Source organism: Opisthorchis viverrini (genome assembly GCF_000715545.1).
Source record: "Opisthorchis viverrini unplaced genomic scaffold opera_v5_160, whole genome shotgun sequence".
NCBI classification, from domain to species: Eukaryota; Metazoa; Platyhelminthes; class Trematoda; order Opisthorchiida; family Opisthorchiidae; genus Opisthorchis; species Opisthorchis viverrini.
This window is the reverse complement of record NW_008751817.1, coordinates 976,243-996,588: the sequence shown is the minus strand read 5'-3', so window position 1 is coordinate 996,588 and position 20,346 is coordinate 976,243. Positions and strand designations below refer to the sequence as shown.

Here is a 20,346-nt window from a genome sequence, read left to right as displayed (position 1 = left end):
AACCACAGGCCCCCACTGACTACAATGCGAAGTGTGCGGTCGGTAATGTCTGAGGCCAAGTAGATATGGCGCACAATGGTGGTGATTTGGATTGATGGTAAGTGCATTCTTTACGATCGGTGAAAAGCCTCTAGAAAGAGGCTACCGAAGCACCGGTGCGCTCAGGGTTAAAAGCTTCTCCGTTAGTGGGTGGTTACGTCTGGAAGCTTGTGGCCAGATGTTTGCTCCTAAATAAAAAATCTTCAAACCAATCAACCGATCAGGCTCGTTTTTTTATAAACCAGTTACTTGAAGCTAAGGTGGCGTGTCAGGACAGCCTTCCCACCAATTCAGATGACCTCGATAGGCCAACTGTTAAGCAATTAAGCTGAATAAGCGCGTGGGTTACGGGTGATGCGCAGACTGACTGAGTCTTCACACAGTGCATGGCCTATCCGGTGAGTGAACGAGTGGCACTCTCGGAAGAGAGGGTCTTACTGTTGAAGTTCTGGCCGAGTGTCCACAGCAGCGAACGAGATGCATCAGCGATAATCTGACAGAAGCAAATGAAGTTAAACCATGACATACACACCGTCGAGTAAACAATATGCAATGTCTGAGGCGAGGAGACAACAAATTGAAAACCGATAAAACCCTATGAACAGCACCTCGTTTTTCGCCGTGCAAGTACATTCTGCCCTAACTCGCCACACTGTAGTGGAGATAAGAATCGGAAGGTCCAACAAAGATATCTTACTCTCAAAAAGTAAACTACATCTGATTAAGTGCACAGGTACTCAATGAAAAAAGTGGTCAACTTCGACTAGTAACATCCTAGATCCTAGTAAAAAAGTGTCTTCCAGGAATACGACGGAGTCAGGTATTTTAACACAGCTCTGAAGGACAGCTAAGCCTAAAACAATGGCCTCCATCAGGCGGAACTAATAGAGTGCTAAAAAGTAGAACACTGGACAACAGGGACTCGCAAAACAAAACGTGAACTACCAAATCGGAATTCTGAGACTATCTGCTAATAGGATGTTAAGTGAAACTGAAAATTGTGCAGTTTTGGTGTTACACTGTTCGTGCTCAAACAGTCGTTGATCAACTCAACAAAAAATGCATCCCAACATGACTGCTTTTTGGTGTATCACCGAGGGAGGACTGAAGCACACAGTAAAACCCTGTTACAATCAACCCATCGGGATCGGAACACAAGTTCAGCGTAACATAGAGTTCGTCACCGCGAGACTTGCTCGGTAAAAAATAGTGAAACATGTTTTCTACACACTTGTCCCCGCTAACTGCAATCATAATACTTCGAAGAGAACTCATTAAGTCTTCAAACACGAAGAACAATGGATCACACAGTTGGGCAGTCGCTGCTGCTGTGTGGACAGTTCGGTGAGCCCAAAGGTTTGCAGCCTGGAGCTGCTAATCAAAGGGTTGCATTACCAATTACTCTACACTCATACAATGAATCCTAATAAAGACTAGTGTGGCCCGACCACATCTTTATCACTAATATCGCGACATCAGTCCGTACGTGAACGTGACCGTCAGCGGCCAATCAAAAGTAACTGCTTCGATGAAAGGCCTTCGTCTCGGAAGAAACTTCAACAGATCAACCACAGTGGCCGCATCAAAGTCGCGGTGCTCCCTAAGGATGAAGTGTTTATCAGGAGACGACCATAAACAGTACTGACTGACAACACTGACCTGTAACCAGATCACGGTTGCCAGCCCTGCGATAGACCATCCAATATACCAGAATTTCCTAATCTTTAAGAGAAAAATTATAATCAGATTACTCGTAGGACGGAGAGAGGGGATTAAACGCACAAAATGTTTTGAATCAAGCTAAGATCCAGTTTAGGTTATATTTCTCTTAAGTTTGACCTCGTTGGGTTGATTCTGGAGTGATCATTAAACGCACTGCGGCTTGAAATTTTGCTAAAAGATGTGTGCCACGCGTTTTCTGTGTTTAGAACCCTGCCTAAAACCAACACCGTTGTAACCCAAAAAAATCCATTTGCGCAAAGACAAATGTTAAGGGTGAATAAAGTTAGTGGAATTTCACATTATGGAAGGAATGTGGGCTATGACAACGAGGGAAACACGAACCAAACAGAATGCAGCACCGGCTTTTTTTACCTGGTAAAATATGCTATTAAAAATGTGCGACGCGCAGTTTCTAGTCTCAAGCAGGAGAATAAACTATCGCTTGTAAAAATAAAACATTGCCTTTCGATAGGATGGAACCGACACAATAGTCCATACAAAGTATGACTAATTAGATAATACCTGATTTTGAAAAAAAAACATATCGTTCTTCGGAAGGGTGCACCAGGAGACGTGGAAATGACCCAGGAATGTCAGGATGTTTCGGGGAGTTTAGAGATGGAAATTGGAACGACTAATGACCCTAGCCTGGTCAGCAACATGGATTTAGTGCACGACGTTACAATGAGAAAAAGAGCACGAAAGTGAAAGCGAATAGAAAATGCACACCCACCCACCAACCAAATCACATCAGGATATACATACATGAGTAAAGAAAAATGATAACTGAGAGTACGGAGCGACCGGAATATACTGAAACGCACGCTGAAAAAGATAATGAGCGGAGTGGATGAACTAAATTCAGTTAGACCCATCAGGTAACGAACAGTCTAGTAGAAAAGAAAGTCATTGGATTTAAAAGATGGAGGCATGTGTAACCCTGTTGAACTAGTCTTTTATGGTTCTCTACACAGTTTCGTGACCGTAAGTAGTCACAGTTGACTAAGCAGTGAAGTAGATCTTCATGTAGACCCAACATCATATCTGTCGGTCTGAACAGCTGTTGTTCAATTCGACACACGATGATAACTGAAAAATCTCTGTTGAATTCACGAAACATAGTTAATGAGCAGCTGGCTTTGGACAACGACCTTAGCGCGAGCTGGCCTGAGGAATTAGTTCCAATTCACTTCCCTCATTACTGATAAGTGAACAGTGTGTGTGCACTTACATTTGTATAACACATTTGTAAAAAACTGTAAACGTAAAAATGTACAACGCGTACAAAATCCGACACAGTGTTGCCCTGTACTACAGGAGTGTCTTTCACAGACAAGTGTCGGCTTATATTTGTCAGAGCCAGTGAGTAATGGACGGAACGAACACTGAATCAGACAGGACTTAGTGATCCGAAAAGTGAAATCAACAATACCTCAAGTGGAGACCAGCTGCAGGTTGGCGCATTGATAAGGACTCATGCAGGCTCACACGGTCAGTGAACAGGGGCATCACTCGGTGAACACGCGCATACAAACGAATCACAAGAACAGATACTCTTAGCAAAACTCCTTAAGATAAAACTCGGTAATGGTTTACGGACCACTGTGCAACAACTGTCCCACAATACTAAAATATGAGCGCTCACCTTTCCGGAATCCAACCACCTCTCTAATACGGACACCATTACACTTTTTTCGGAATTGGACTAGAGTGTCATAGTGACATACACAAAAGCTCTGTCTGGAAAGGCAGATTTATCTGAATTACGTCCTCCTGAACAAATGAGAAAATACACTTGGGACCCCAAAAACGACCACTGGGACCAGCCGTAAGTGAGCATTTTAGGACCTTTCAACAGTATGAGGAAAAACTTATGAACTACCCACGCCTAAAACGCAGACTGAACAACCGGATGATGGTATTTTGTTATTCATTATCCACCTAGCAGGAATCAAAAAAAGGCCGTCAAAAGCAGCACGGGCGATGGAATTCCATTCACTATTTTTTGCACACACGCGTGAATAACTCCGGTAGACATGAAGCCAGGTAGCCCCACCCACACGACCAACAAAGGGTTTTTGGAACCACTGGTACCGAAATCCATCCAAACTCATATTGAACTACAGAGACGAGGGCTGGAGGGTTTGTCCGTAGGAAGGTGTAAATAACACATCGCAAAAACCAAACTTTTTCAAGTTGTTATTCTACAATACTGTTATCGGATCCTTCCCACTATCGACCGATTGTTAGACCTAACTGGCGACTTGGTCTGGTCTGCACGAGAGTTTTTAGACATGACATGAACATACTAGAGACCATGGCGTATTGCAGCCCAGGAGCGTTGGTGACCAGGCAGAGGTCATGGAACCTATCTCTTGCGAAGTACGCACATTTGTACACCAATCTAGTCTTACGGGAGACTCAACTGAACTCCAACTAATATGGAGAGTGGAACTGCCGTCAGTTATCAAGGCGTTTTCAGCAACCTTATGAGTAGTGTCCAGCGAGAAAATATACTACGATCATCCGAATATTGTGCCAACTGACACTTGAGGCAGCCTTTGTACAGAACACGCAGAAGCACGTCATAAATGAGAGATTCAGCTGGATTAAGTTGTCCCCATTGTAAAGTCAAAGTTCACATGAATGTATCTCGCGAAATCAGTAAAATTTGAGTCCAGGTACAACACAAGTGGTGTGGCTTGAGAACAGTGGTATAATTCCTATGTGGGTCTTTGGATGGGTATTCCGCCTACAGTGGTATATCAAGAGACATGGTAGCTTAAGGTAGGTCTCCACAGAGAAAGGTGAACTATTACAACTGTATTTATGGGGTTAACTCAGAATGCCTCACAAAGTCACGTTAGAATCTGCGTAAGGGGTTGAAAAGTGCCGAGCTCTAAGTGCTATCCTGACTGGCTAACATTCTGACCAATAAGGACACGTCTTCGTTAGCTCCGTAGCTCGTACATCATGCGCCCGTTTAATCGGTATGAAACTCGACTGTTTAGGGCAGCTCGTCTCCGGAAACGTCTCCCTTGAGGACGCTGTGCGTCCGATTGCTGTTTCGAGTTGACTTGCGATTGCTCGGAGAGGTGCTGTCTGTAGTTGGTCCGTTCCTGGGACAGAAAACATGCTGAACTAGGCTCTGGTGCAGTGGCTTCTGGCAGTGCCCTACAAATCGGAGTCACATCACAGCTGTTTTTCTTGCGGAGTGGTTAGATAGCGGAGCTAGAATCTGCTGTCTGACGCGCACACTCTTGGAATCTAACTTGTGCCGTGGGCCCCACATAGTACTCGACCAGGTGTCTACTGTGAACATCACTCACGATATCCCCGAATCAGCATCTGGCCTCCACGTACCACTTTTACCACTCTCTGCCTCGTGACTTTCCTGATAGCAGTGGAACGTCCCGCATGCTCATGGGTGTATGGATTGAAGGGTGAGAGTTGTAGGTGCAATGTTGCAGGTTGTCGGTAGGATTCGTCAAAACAGACCGTAGTGAGACGGCTGTCGGCATCGGGTGTGGAGAGCTGAACAGCCGCTGTGTGGCGTGTGCTCCGACTGGTCTCCGGTTTGATTGTAACTGTAGCGACCGCAGAAATGTCAGGATGTGGTGTTGCCGGGAATGTACTGCAGGCACCTGCAGCTGTTGCGTTACAAACGGTATTGAAGAGTTTCTCGAACAGCTGAAGCACATCAATCCAATCCAGCTCTAGAGATCGAATCCTATATGGTCACTGGCCGCACATGGATCGCGACATCTCAAGCTACGCCAGAGACCACTCGAACTGTCAACAAGCCGCGAGAAATCCTCCATATTTGCAGCTTATTACCTGGCCTCGACCCCAATGACCCCGGTCCCGAGTGCACGTCGACTACGTTGGTCCAATGGATGGTGTAACATATCTCATCTTGGTCAACCCTTTCCTCAAATGGCCAGGAACTATGCCGGTTATCCCGCAAACGATCACACCGTGCGAGTCCCGTGTCAGCTGTCTCATGCTGTTCTCAGCCAGCATGGCCCGTCGGAAACTTTAGTGTCGGATAGTGGATCACAGTACAGCTCCAGCTGCTTACAAGCATTCTATCGGAGAAATGCCATCGCGCATGTCCGTTTGCCACTGTACCACTCGCAGTCAAACTGTCAGGCAGAACGTTTCGTCGATACGTTGAAGCGAGTGCTGCTCAAATCTCGAGAGGATGGGCCATCCATCGAAGTTCTCCATAGATTTATTCTGTTCTACCGGACCATTCTGAACGACTCTTTGGAAGACCGGAAATCACCTGCTGAAGCACTCGTGGACCGAAAATCCTGGACTGTCAGCTCGGCTATCTCTCTCGCACTGACAGCTCGTCCCCGGCCGATAGGGAAGACAAAGATACTCCGATTTGAAGTGGGTGCACATGCTTTTGTGCGACAGTATCCGCTAAGATGCGCCCCTGCATTCAGGCGTACGTCTTGCGGAAACGCGGGAGCGTCTCTGTTGACCAGGACACCTGAACGCGAGACCAGAATCAACTTCGTCCACTCCATCTTCCGGAAACACCACAGCACCAGACGCTATTCTCGAGACTTTTGAACCACAGGCGATCAGGTCTGATGCGACGCAGCCAGAGACGACACGGAACGCACCAGCCTAAGACACAAACCTTCACCAAAGATGAACCAATCGCCGCCGACTTCAAACGGCCCCGTTCCAGACTGTTCTCATAGAGGCCCATTACTGACTCTTCCTTTGAGGGGAGGTGTTGGGGATATCAGTAACCCCGAACCGGTTTACTTGTCAAATTATTGCCGAATTTATATTGTAAAAATTTGAACTTTTAAATTTCGCACATTCTACGCCATATTGCACATTATTTCGCTCAAAATAAAATATATATTCGACGATGCTCCCGCCCTACTTTGCCTTCGGTTGAGGCAATAAAAGCTCTACTCCAAAGGTCCAATTTTCTACTCTCTGCGCCAGGATTGGCTGAAATCACGTAACAGCTGAGGATTTGTGTGTTCGTTCTCAAGTCGCGTATAGTCATTGATCGTATTCGTTCGGATACGTAACACTTTGGCGACAGGGATAGGTTCTTGTTTTGGTGAGATGCGGTTTTTTGGGGAATCGCAATGCTGCGTGTCATTCAAGGGAACGATACACTATGACGTTATCTTTCGTGACTTCGAGAACAAGCACTAGCCGTGCCGACGCTTCGACAATCACGCACAACAAGGAAAGGGAATAACCGATTACCCCACGACGACACTACAAGGGCCTTTCGACTTTTGTGAGAGCGATCGTAGCTTTAACAAATTCAACCTGTAACGAAGCTTGTTGTCATAACTACAGACACGATCTCAAAGGTTCAAATAAAACCCGTTTGTTCTGAGGAGTGGTCTCTCCTTACCCAGGGAGAAGGATAAATCAAAGCAATTGCAGCAACGCAAACCACAGGATATTCATGAGACATTATATGGGTCCGGACTCTTAGAATATAAAACATAATGCAGTGTAGTGTATCATATTATGTAGTGAGTCATTTACGCTGTTAAAATCATAGTATTTCTGTTTTCATTCACTCGATTTCTTTCAAGCTATCATGCAACTATATCCAACGTTGGTGTTCTACTTCAGTTATCATCAGGCTTCAAGTGGCTCATTCCGTTCGGACACAACGCCAATAAATCCATTGTTTATCACAAAAACGGTCTAAACAACCACAGGTATTGAAATGAGCGCTAGATATGAGTAGTGTTCACTGAAAGTCTACGGGAGGACGTCTCCTGAGTCTGATACTTCTTGTTTTTTTGCTATCATCATTCATCCGGTATTGATATGTAACTGTGAAAAATTCATTCGTCGCCACATTTGCTAGAGACATCTAACTGCATTCCTTGTCATTGCAATAAGAAAGACTATCTTGACCGAATCGATTGAGAATATGGATATATAACTTGGTATCTCAGTGAATAGCGAAAACAGCACACTGCTTGGCATGGTCACCGAATAAATCTTAGTGCTGTGCATTGCCTGAAGGTCAATCCTTATCATGCTAGTAGTTTCCCCACTAACAAGATGCTGAGCCCTATTTCTTGAGAAAAGTTGAACGCCAGTGCAATATCACTACTCCGGATGCCGTGATACGCTTTCCAAGATTCCAATTAAAAGACACGCATGGGAAATTACCTTTTACGAAGTACGTTAACAGGACACTGCTTGGCATGGTCACCGAATAAATCTTAGTGCTGTGCATTGCCTGAAGGTCAATCCTTATCATGCTAGTAGTTTCCCCACTAACAAGATGCTGAGCCCTATTTCTTGAGAAAAGTTGAACGCCAGTGCAATATCACTACTCCGGATGCCGTGATACGCTTTCCAAGATTCCAATTAAAAGACACGCATGGGAAATTACCTTTTACGAAGTACCGTTAACAGGCGAAAAAAACAATAAACCTTAAGTCTCAGACTTTCGGGGAATAGAAGCAACATAATACCAAAGAGTAAGGCTGAATGGTCTGAACAAGTAACAATCGATACATGCGCCAAGAAGACAGCCAAAGCCCAAGGTCACGCCCAAAAGAATACATGGAATAGCGGTTTGATGAAGAAATGCATTCAGCCTTCCATAAAACCATTTTATATTCGTTCACGCCCTATATCCATCATGGATTGGGTTAATCCATTCGCCATCTACACAAGTGTTTCTAACCGGACTTTAGATTTTGATTCGCTATTGTGAGGAAGCAGTGTGGATGAATTCACTTCCAGTATCCGGTTTCACGCGACACCCGATTAGTGTTTTGTTCACAAAACCTAATATATTGATTACATTCTTAGTCGTTTTGATTAATCTAACCCGTCAAATTACTTCAACGTCCCCGGGGTCAGTCGTATTTTACAAATACTGCTCTGAAAACAACCCTGACATTACGCACTCTCGTTGTTTTAAGTAAGGTACGGGGAACGGACAAACACTTTGGGCTGCACATAATGAAAACCCGAAGGTGGGTTTATCCCCCTAACCCGTCGCTCTAGCACCGCCGATCTGTCACAATTGTTGGTGTAATTGCATTCACTATTTCTGAATGATCACACAATCCTCCGTCGTCGGACCAGGCGAAAACAGCCATCAATCTGGTGGGGGCAAGACAAATGTTCAATCTTGGGTTGACCTCAAGCCGCTTCCAACATCGACATGGCCATGTAATTAACAGAGGAGTATTGCGTTTTCAGTTTACAAGATTCTATGGAGTGTCGTATGAGTCATCACGAGTAAACAGGTGAAGACCAGTCAATTAAACGGGAGAGAAGGCCTTTAAAATGTGTAATAAGTGTAGCTACAGCCATCAGTATTAATTCAAATGCAGTGCCGTTATACTGAACGCCATTAAACCGATGGCAGTGGCAAAACCTATCGCTGTACTATTTACAAATCTTCATTCACGGAATGACACCCTGAAATGAACCTCAGCGCCAGCACAGGCGTGGCACGAGCGTGCTGCACGGTAAATAACCTCTTTCAAAGGCGTTCTACATCGCCTTGAGGGTCCATTCATCACAACACACCGCTAGATCCCGGATCTGTTCAAATAAGCACATTACGTTAATCTGAGGGGAATAGGCCAGAGGAGAATTTGAATAGGGGTATAGAAAATATTCAACCAACATTCCGTGCCAATCAACTAAACTGAGGGTAGTTGCACGGTCGATCCTTTTAATTGATGTTTTGGTTGGTCAACTGACACTCCCGAAAACTACATACCGTAGTGTGGCAGTCATAGAGGGCATGTGAGAAATAGCTACTTGACTGACCACAGAGAACAGCTTTGGCATAGAATACAAAAGGGTAACAGAGCCGAAAAACGACCTCAAAGTTCTGAATTGATTCACTGCCTCTTGCTTGCAATTCGAATGTACAAGTTTGGTGTTGCTTTGGGTCACAGAGTGCGCTAATCTGGAAAGCAAGAAACCACAAAGGGTGACGCGCTAACACCAGTTCAATTAACACTCAATGCTTATGGTAAAAAAACTCCCAGCATGATTGTTTCGGATCTCATATGGGAACTGGAGGGAAAAATGACGAGACAATTCAAGGAAAATGAGTTTAAAGGCACCACAAACTAACCTCTTACGAATGGGTGGCTGGGGAGGAATAGACGGTTGATGATTGAAGGCGGAGGCTAGACTGAGTACGTTGGGAAAACCAACAGCAGATTGGCCATGTGCCCGCTGAATTTTGCCAGGAACCCTTGGTGGTAAATCTCCCATCTTGTCAGGTTCCTCGCGAGAGTTATTATCACTGGATATAAGCTGTCCCATATTAGGGCGGTCCACACCGTCATTTGCTACTTGTGGATGGGATAGCTCCGAAGGACGCAATGGAAGAACTCGCTTATTCTGTTCCGACTGGCGTCGACGAGGAGAAGTTAGACTGGGAGGAAGCGGGAAGCTATCTTGACGCTGAAAAGATCTGTGGGGACTGGATAATGTAGGTAAAATTTACAGGGACCAAAAATAGTAGCGTACAAGGCTGATTTGATACTTGAAATAAACCAGAAAAACGGAGCCCCCAGTTCTGCAGACCTCTAATGGCTGTTTTTGGAATTACCCAACTTGACTATTCCCAGGTTCCTTCCAGCCGGTCTCAAGATGAAGTGGAAACAGTAAAATTCGTGACAATTTCTGTCCAGCTACAGGATGTTCCCTTGTTAGTCAAGTGCACAGATTAGTTGACCATCCAGTAAGACAACTAGGTTGCGCGAGCATTCGTATTCCGCAAAAAGTAACTGATATTTATCTGGTTTTCAACCTCCGACCAAAGTGTGAGCAACACACCCTGGAAAACGACCGATGCGGGTGATTACATCTGTTCGCTAACAAGTTCCGCCGCTTCTGGTTAAACAGCGGGCAGAGCGCACCTAAAATGAGCATAAATTGGTGAACCGTTACCATGTTTCCATCCACTGCACTGTGTGTTGTCGCAATTTAGATTTCATCCTGTCAGTGAAGCGGCTGTATGCCGAGAAGGCGAGAAACATTGTACAGCCGTTACATCCTTGTTGGAAATCGTCAGCAAAAAGCACCTTACGAAACGCACAAAGCTTCAAGCCTGCAACCTTCTGGCTCACTATTACGTAACCAGATGATGTGGTTACTGAAGGATGACTGGCGCCATGTCCTGTCCAAGTGAGAGCTAGTCACACTGCTTATCATCCGCTGATGGCCAAACAGTTGTGTTCAAACACTGGTCGGAATATCGCGGGTTCGAGCATTTGAGTCGGGCACTGTTGATGATTCTCAACAAATATGAAACAGATGTTGCTTCTCGACTTTTCAGCGCAGACTGGCACGACGAAATCTCTATCGAAAACTCGAATGATTAGCTAAGGAAAATCTCGAGTTCCAGCGGATGTCTGACCTGGAACTAACTTTTTGACTTTTTGCTAGGGCTCTTAACTCACCTTTGTCATTTCGTCACTAATGGTTCGTGAAGTTTTGTCTAATCAATCGATGAACTAAGATCCCAGATTAGGATGAGGCTGAGTTGCCTCAACCCGGAGAGACTACTTCCAGTCAGCATCATTATCACCGCCAAGAGTAACAGTATCTAACAGTATCGCCAGAGTTGACTAATCTGACCACCGGTAGCTGACCCCTTGAGAGGTATTTCAATGGAAGGGGAGCTGAGCTTTAGTCAGTTTCTCGAGATAGTCTCCTCATCGAGAGACAGCCGTAGTACACAACAAAACTCTTGATGCCCATGTAACCATCCAGATCGGTCATTGTCATCGAGTCTTTCACCGGTAACAACATAACAAGTTCGTCCCTGGTGCGTTCTTTTATGATGCCAAGCAGGCAACGAGGTAGCAGATGACCACAGAAAAACGCATTTACTCTGATCCTACCAGTTAATCCAGATCGAGGCAAAAATCCATATATCCGGGCTTGGTTCAATAGGCCGGCATTTCCCGTCAGTCGTTCGAACGAAAAGTCTAGGTTGCCTTGAGGCTTCTCCCAAAGCACAAAACTGCATGACCTCCATTCCAATAAAAGCGCAAACACCGAAATGAAGTGTCTTGTCTGAAGAACTTACCCAAGCCGGGGAGGAACAGGCGGTCGGGGAGGGAGATCCTCACTGGGACCTAGCAGGTCACCAGCAGCTTTATTTGGGTTCGGAGTGGGATCACCAACAACGGGCTGATGTTGAACTGTTGCTAGAATGCTTGTTGCGCTATAGGTTGGGGAAATAGGCATTAAAGATTAACTGAAATATGTACAAATCCAAGCTCAATGGAGAGATTTACTAACGCAGCAGTTTGTTAGCACTCCACAACAATAAAAATAACGATGATGTCATCACGCTCGAATGTCGCACACTCTCTTTTGTTCCCATGTGACAAAGAAACAACCGATAAAGCGATGAGCAGCATGGGTTATAGCGATGATCATGAAGTTTGCGCGTTCCAGATAAGACACCCATGCTATGCTTACCTGAAGGAACGAAATAGAGGTCTCTGGAACCAGGTCATCCAATCGGTATATCTGAGCAAATCAAGATGATTTTATAGCTTGGATTACAAGTGGTTATAGAAGACTTTCCATGGGCCCTTGAGAGCACATTAAGCACCTGAATTCTAATATTTTTTCAACTAACAAGAAGGATCGGTGGAACTGAACCTGAGAGAAATATGAGTGATATCATCGGCTCCGTTAACAGAAAGCTACCATGGTGATCTCGACAACCGTTGGTCAAACCCCAGACGAGCTTCTGAGCACTAGAAGATTTCAAATGAGCACTCGCCACAAAAAAGTAATGACGAGCTCATGACAAGAAAAATGCTATTCGTCATAATATCTGTGTAACGAGTTTCAGTACACCTCCTCACCTCAGCCGACTCCCGCTATCCGGAGGCCTGTTAGTTTCGTCACCGTTCGGCAGAATGCAAGCATATTTTTCTCAACCCACTCGCTTTCTCTATGCACAGACTAGTTCGAACATTTGGACCATTTATTAAGACTCAGTGACAAGGTTCGACTTCTGAATTGAGGTCGCCGAACTGGCACATTAATCAGCTGATGCCAGACCGTGCTTGTAGCTATCCCTTGACCCACATGCTTGAACATTCAGCTCACAGTCGCTCACTGGATCATTTTTTCTACACTCACAAACCACGTCACACAGAGGTGGCTCTCTGGCACTGACTGTCTGTACCGTCTAATAAGCGTGGTAACAAGTCATGTGCTGTCACAAGCATGTACTCCTACATGTAGGAAAACCGAGCACAATCAACACACAGACTCGCACGCGCGCGCAGGGAGCAGGAGGTCAACCACTCCCACAAGTCCACGGACAATTACGGCAAACGTGTAGCAGCTATAGTGCAGAGAAAACACGTGGCCGCCGTTCGTGCTTTCACCAAGAAACTCTTACAAGCGATGAGTTCCTCTTTTGATTTGCTCCACATTTCGCATTGCACTTATTTTTATACGTGTTGCAACTCACCACCATAGAAAAAACAACTATTAGTGCACATACCTTCTGAATTATATTATGGCTGCCATAACCATAATATGCTACAAAAAGGCACAGACATCTATGGAGAAGATAGGTAAACATACATGGAAAAGCAGGGTGGGTGGTTCGAGAACAATGCGATGACAGGCAAATGCCTTGCTTACTAAATCTGTGGTCCCATGTTAATCGGTACGTCAGGACGCGTCCAGACATGGAAAGAGTACACGCGCAGAGATTGACGCATTCCCCAAGGTCACCATCTGTACGACATGTTCGGAAAGCAGGTGCGTTGGCGGAGCTCACCAAACACGGCTTAGCAACATAAGATCAGTGCAGTGGGACTGCACACCGGAACACCGCCATTTGCTGTAGAGAACGAACAAGTGAACGACCATATTTGGCCATTTACACATAAGCTGCGTACTTTTTGTCCTGACAACACAGCCGTGTCCCTAGTTCACTGTCTTCCCCTTGTCGCTTAGTCTGGCGGGCTCAGTGCAGGCGTGACCAATAGACGGCCACCCACGATACAACACAGTATCACCATGCTGGATGCTACTGTCCTAGAGCATCTTCGTCTACGGGAATTTTCAATGAACGAATGAGACCAACTGAGTGACCTGTAATTAAAGCATTTCCTACTGATTACGTCGCATTGTCGGTGAATGACGGTTTAATGATTGATGTCTAGCCGTGAGTATCAGATCCTTTGGAATGTGCCTCATCAGTCTTTAAGGAAAAAATCGATCTGTTGTGCTTGTGTCACCGAAGCTGAATGTGGAGTGATGGATGAGATTGGAAGCGAAAATACCGAACCCGTGTGGTTAGCGACTTGGAATACAAGAGATAGTGTGAAATTAGTCATCTGTAGCTGTGTGGTGGGATACATACGATTCAGGGTAGCTGGCAATCTTTGTCTGATGTCTGCGAATACATGTTCCTTTTTGAACGACAATCTTTTTTATACGAGACAGACAGTTTCGTGGATGAGCCTTCGTAGCACATGTCAAATAACTGGTGTATGCAACCCCAGACTGAAAACACTTATCCTGTCTCAACCCGTTTGGGCTAAATAGAATTTACTGTATTTGACTTCAGATGCCGAGCGAAATTGTGCAACGGTCAGATACTCGACTGCCATTCGCTCATATGGCCGTTGTTTTGTTCCCATTTGATTGTACCTCGGTGAGGTCGACGTAGTTCCTAACCGATTGCTAGTGGACTGTGCAAGGGGTCTCACCAAATCGGAAAATTCGGAATGTGAAATTTGTTTTTCACTGTGTTTTCTCGACGAAGGTTGCTTATACGAGAGAAAGGGAAAAGATCAGAGTCAATGGGAAACTATTTACATATCTGATGTATCCCTTTGGCGGAGGTTTCATATCAAGGCTACGAAAACTGTCTTTTCGTTGGTTTTTCACCCGATGTCCTCGAGGAACGAGTATTATGAGCCAATAGTATCGCTCAAGAGGGAACATGTTCACATGTTCAGACGTAGTAGTTCAAGTGCGTTCGGAGTGTGTTTGTGGAGTGGCGATAACATGTTCGCTTGGGATGTCAGACGTGCGAGGTGTAAATCCCGGCGCTACCAGTTCAGTGCCTGCCATCTCTGAATTCAAGGCATACCTCGTGCGTAAGATATTAATATCCGAACAACCTCAATGAACAGAACAGATGGCTACATAAGTTGTGGAACTCACTTGTCTGTTTTCGCAGACCGGTACAAACCCAAGTCGGAAAGCCTTGCCTCTGAAAATTTGTTAGAAAGTAACCGGAAGCTAATCAGGTAAAGCGAATACAGAAGAAAGTTGGCTTAAACAGGAAACTATTCTTGATAACCAAAAATTACTATTAAGGCACTTCTTGAAACAAATAATCGGTAATCCAGATGAGAAGTTTACCCACTGGAAAGATTTGTTAGGAATAAGACTTGCTTCAATGTTTGTTAGTCGAGCTGACTTGGGAGAATGTTGCAAGCAACTCAAAGCATGCTCTGTTAGATTAGATTATAGGTGGAGAGAGAGAGAGGGACTAAACCCTTGGGGCTATTTGCACCAGTCTATCACCTGTATGTTAGAGTAAGCACCGGACATAAAGTAAGGGCAGCATCCAATAAGAGGAAGCTTTGTACTCCACTCCCGACTAGCGAACAGTGTTCATATCTCGACTTACACATCGTTTCTGTGTGAATGGATACTAGGTAGAGTGTTGACAGCTGGGGTTGTCTAGTCGATGAGTGAAATGTTCGCTAAGCTTGGCAAGTTGGTTGTCAAAAGTTCATCACGGATGAAGACAACACTATCAGCCCCTCAGTGTACGTATGGTGGGTGAAACGCCTGGAGCAAATATATCAATTTCAGAAGACAAATATGCAACTAACGTGGACCTTTGTTCGCAGGCCCCGCTATGTGGGATGGATTAACACACACACACACACACCACACAAAAGCGGTAAGTCACCGTGCTGCAAAGAGATCACGTGTCCAAAACATTGCAGTGACGATTCAAACCGCTCATAAGAACGCATCTGCCACGTGTTTTCAATCGATATATTATCGAATTTTAACGAACCAGCTGTTTATTGCGGCCGGGCGATAGAAACACTGATTGAAGTATGAGTGGACTTTCCATGGGAGGACATAACACCGTGACCTAACAAAAAGCATTTGGCACGTTTCTGTCATATTTGATCAGCTCGCGCAATCACGCTCCGGATGTACGTACACACAGTTAATTGATTCAGACCGATCAGCGGTCACTTAGTGGCATTAGCCAGTGTGTTGTAGGATGGTGTGAAGCGTGTGTCACATGTAGCAATCGCCCTGAGATCGGTTGTCAGACTGGTATCTCGGTCCTGTTGCTTACCGGGATGCTAGAATGTAGTTCGTATTTGTTCCTCTGAGTTCGGTATTCACCATCCACTCAGCTGGATTGCGGGACCGTAGCACAATATCTCTTGGTGACATCGTTCATCCCACTCTCAACTCTGACTTTCAACCCTTCCCATCGTGTCACTACTCTTCGAATGGGGTGACCTCTCTACAAACGATGGTATCGGTTTACTCCATCTGTGACGTGACTGTCGTCTTATTGCATTGAAAGCCTGGATAAACTGCACTGTCGGCTCACCATTTTTTCTAACCACCTAGTTGGATGTGCATCACTTAATGTATGTGCAAACATAACCAAATAGTACTCTCGGATGAGAGTTATTCTTTCCAGTACAGTGAATCGGCTCGTGAAGCTGACGTACTACCTTCGATCCACTTTTACACTTCGTTTCACCCAGGTCCCAGTCAATGCAATAATAAGCCAACTGGTTCCTTCACTCCCAAATATCACTGACACACCCAGGTAATCCATCACGCCGAAAGACTGGTTGTACTGTAAGACCAGTTCATCTCAGAGTGTTCCCTTGAACAATTCATCATCTAGACATTTGTGACCGTTAGTCCAGTCGTACCGTAACCCCATTTTAAAGTCAATTGTGAATGGAGTACTTTATTCAATAGGTAGATTTCTGTATCGCCTGACGGCCGTGAGGATCTACGATGTTCAACTGAATAACTTAGCCTTGTGGGAGGGATGGCCATCTCAACGACAGCACCGCAAAAAGCGTTACTTTTTGGAGCCAAGCCAATCAGAACATTGGTGGCTCATATGAAACACATTAGGACATTTTAATTAAAGAAATAACACAGACAGGAGGCTGTGTCACAGTGAGGAAGGAACTGAAAGCTCAAGAGTACTAGAAGAGAATCACTCAGCACCAAATAAAGCCCCATGGGGATAAACGTTGTAGTGTTTCTGGAAACGGGTTCCGGAACCAATGAAAGCACAAGAAAAGAACGTCACGTCTTCCTTGTTGCTAACGAGGGGAGAAGGAAAGGACGCAAAAGGTCATGGGCGCGCTCGAAATAAATATAGCTCAAATCGTTCAAAAGGTATCCATTGCTTATACCAGGTATTGGATATCAACAACTGCCCAAGCTACTGTTTTATGGAATAAAACGAAGCATTATAACTAAGAGGCTGAAATGAGACGTCTTAATGAACTTCGAAACATGCGTGTTGGCGTCATCGATAATAAACACAAGCATAGTCATATGTAGGTAATCGACATTCACGAGCAAGTCATGTGGTAAATGACTGAACAACGAGAGCTCAGTCACTGTCGTTCGGAAAAAAAAACTGAAGTTGACAAAGATGAACAGAAATGTGGAAGAAAATATCCGAAGGACAAGCATACCTCGTGGGCTAGGCGTTTTCGAGTCCAGTACAGGAGTAGAATAGACTGGCTCGATTGGAACGGGATCCTTGACAGGCATAGGAAGGGTATCCAACAGGTCACCATCAGTCGACGGGAATAAGGTGGCATGATGTTCAATCATTAGTTCAACAACAGAGGAAGCGAATTTTGTGTTCATGATTGCAGCCACTGTCTCTTCCGGTGACCTCATGACAGACGGGGCGAACACGATGCCGAGGTTACTTGGAGTCATGCTGTTTACACGACTGTGGGCAGATACCCTAGTGACGGAAGAGAGAACAAACAAGGACGTTCACAGTACTTCGGGAATACCCTAAGTTGGTGAAGAAGACTAACGGTTCAGCCTCACCTAAACTATTGGATACGGCTTGCTAGCCTAGTTGTGAGGGCTTGACCACTCGTTCGAACTCCCTTGAGATTCGTGAGATGCATACTATTGATGGTTCCCAGTAAAAATGGAGTAGCTGCAAAGGACATCCTGGCGTTTCAGGACGGGTTGAGTTTGACTTGTGGAAAAAACCTAGATATTCAGGCTTATTCCAATTACTGATCGATCCTCACGAAGAGTCTCGGATACTTCAGCTTTGTTGAGGCTCACTAGGTGCGAGAACGGACATTTGGAACGTGATCCCTTAGTTAGCACTTAAACACTGATGCTATTGGGTTTCCTGCCCATAAAGACTTTATTCAAAAGCATCCAGTCCTTTAGTTCATACTAGGAATGAGCCTCCCAATAGGTCAGCGGGGATCATTAAGGAACCTCTGTAGCTTTGATGCAACCGGCAACAGAGTTACTTCTTCAGGCGTACATATGAACGATGCATAAGTCACAAAATGAAATTGCCTCTAAACTAAGTGAGCCGTCATCAAGTAAAACTCATCACACCTCCTGAAGATCATGCAACTACTCGCCAGTCCCATCTGCTGGTTTCGTAATTCGGTCATTCCTGATGTGTTCGTGCTATTGATGCTCTAACTATTCATATAAGTCATACTTCAGTAACGCCCGAAACCTTCCCCGAAGTATTCGGTACCTTTGAAAAACGTCCTTTCATGTGGTCTATGGCCAGCTGTCTTTTCGTTACCACTTCGTCTCAGCTGGCTACTTGTGCTGCGATTCCGATGAAGCTTGGCCCGGATTGGCCACTACGACGACTGAAATCAGGTGCCTGTCCGTGTTACTAGTACATGAACGCTCGCACCCAAGCTCACATTTCTGATAGTGCATTAACTCCACCTTTTCCAATGACAGGACTACGCAGCTGACAGTGTGCTACCAAAAACTGGCCGTTGTCTAGATATCGATAGGTAGTTTTGACCGGTCCGCTTAAATAGAATGTAGAGGCGAAAATGGATGTGCGCACAGCAAAAGCTCCTCCATATAACGGCAAATTCCTTATGGATACTTCTGGTCCCGCCATGTTTCTCGGACGGACCTTACGGAATGAGTTCACGTACTTTGGCCAAACACGGCTAGATAGAATTTGTCATGATATTAGTTTTGGAATAGTTAATTTAATTGTTGTCCCCTTGATTAAAAGAGACATCAATACAAGGACCAACACTTTACAGCGACACTACTAGTCTGTCCAGCCAAATTTCTAGGATGTCGATCACTGAACGGCTTCTCACTTTTTCGTAAGGCGGACATTCCCACGTCAGTGCATGCAACGTTTCTATCTTAAATTATAAGAAGGAACGTAAATGGGATTTTATTCACTAACAATGCCTCGGTTACAACGAATTCCTGGCATTCATCTGAAACGAGCAAATCCCACAGCCCCACCGGTGATTATCCCTATATAACAGAAAATGGTTAGCTGAGGGTGACACAAGAAGCTTCGAGTGATATTCTGCGTGTACGGTGCAGCGCATACACACAGTAAGTTGAGAAACCAGGATAGGTTTATGGAATGAAATGAAATGAATTCCCATAAGGATGTAAGAACCCAACTGCTACTACAAATGCCTCAGTTGCTACTGTTCAGTGTTGCAGCGCACCGAAACTCCTAGCCTCAAAATAAAACTGAAGTATGGTAAGGATATATACGGTGCATACTAACTGGCCATGAGTCTTAAACGGCGCAATGTCATAAAAGTAGGCTGAGGTCTGCTCACACTGGGCACCAGCTGGAAACCAGGAATTACTTGAGAATAATGAAGTAAAATAGTAGCGAAACATGTGGCTCGTGGACACCAGTGCAATAACCAACTCTAAACAGTGACATCCTCCAGTCGGCTCCGACGAACTCCTGCACCTAACATCCTGATACCAGCGGCTCCGATGAATTCGTCCTCGTCTCTCCAAAACTTAAACAATGAATGTTAGCCCTCAGATATGAAATCTTTTATATGGCTCAAACCTCAGGACCAACCGGCCCTGCGAGCGGTCGTTGTAGCGAGATTCATAGTTGAACTGAACTAACCAAGTAGTGTTCGGCCAGTATTTAGCATGTGTCGTTACCGATCTCGTTATATTCATCATCATCATTGTCAGCTGTAATAGCCGCGTAATCGTCGTACAGTGGTTGTAGATGTCGCAGTTTCGTTCACCGATGATTGGGGGGGGGTAGGTAGCTGCGCATTGCACGCGCGAGCTGGTAAATTGGTGCATAAATTCAGCACTGTCAGTGGGCTGTCAAGTGATAGGGGTTGGAAAAGGAGCTATGAATTGAAGGCAATAGCTTTGATGCACGAGCGCCATTGAGGGCGCGACTGGGCCGTGTCTGACAAGGTCTCTAGCCATTGATGTGGCCCGCCTCAAAGTCCCCATCCAGGAAGACAGCAGTGACCAGCGCAACTGAGT

General features: G+C 45.2%; 1 protein-coding gene across 1 annotated transcript in view; it reads right to left on the bottom strand.

Annotated features, from left to right (window-relative positions):
* The window catches only part of T265_07183 (hypothetical protein), a gene marked incomplete at both ends in the record, with an annotated part of 78,487 nt that overhangs the window by 5,065 nt on the left and 53,076 nt on the right, over window positions 1-20,346 (bottom strand). Inside the window, 4 exons of the mRNA XM_009172634.1 lie at window positions 9,881-10,234; window positions 11,849-11,986; window positions 14,971-15,019; window positions 17,520-17,800. Of these exons, the coding sequence (XP_009170898.1) occupies window positions 9,881-10,234; window positions 11,849-11,986; window positions 14,971-15,019; window positions 17,520-17,800 (822 nt within the window). The remainder of the gene's footprint in view (window positions 1-9,880; window positions 10,235-11,848; window positions 11,987-14,970; window positions 15,020-17,519; window positions 17,801-20,346) is intronic.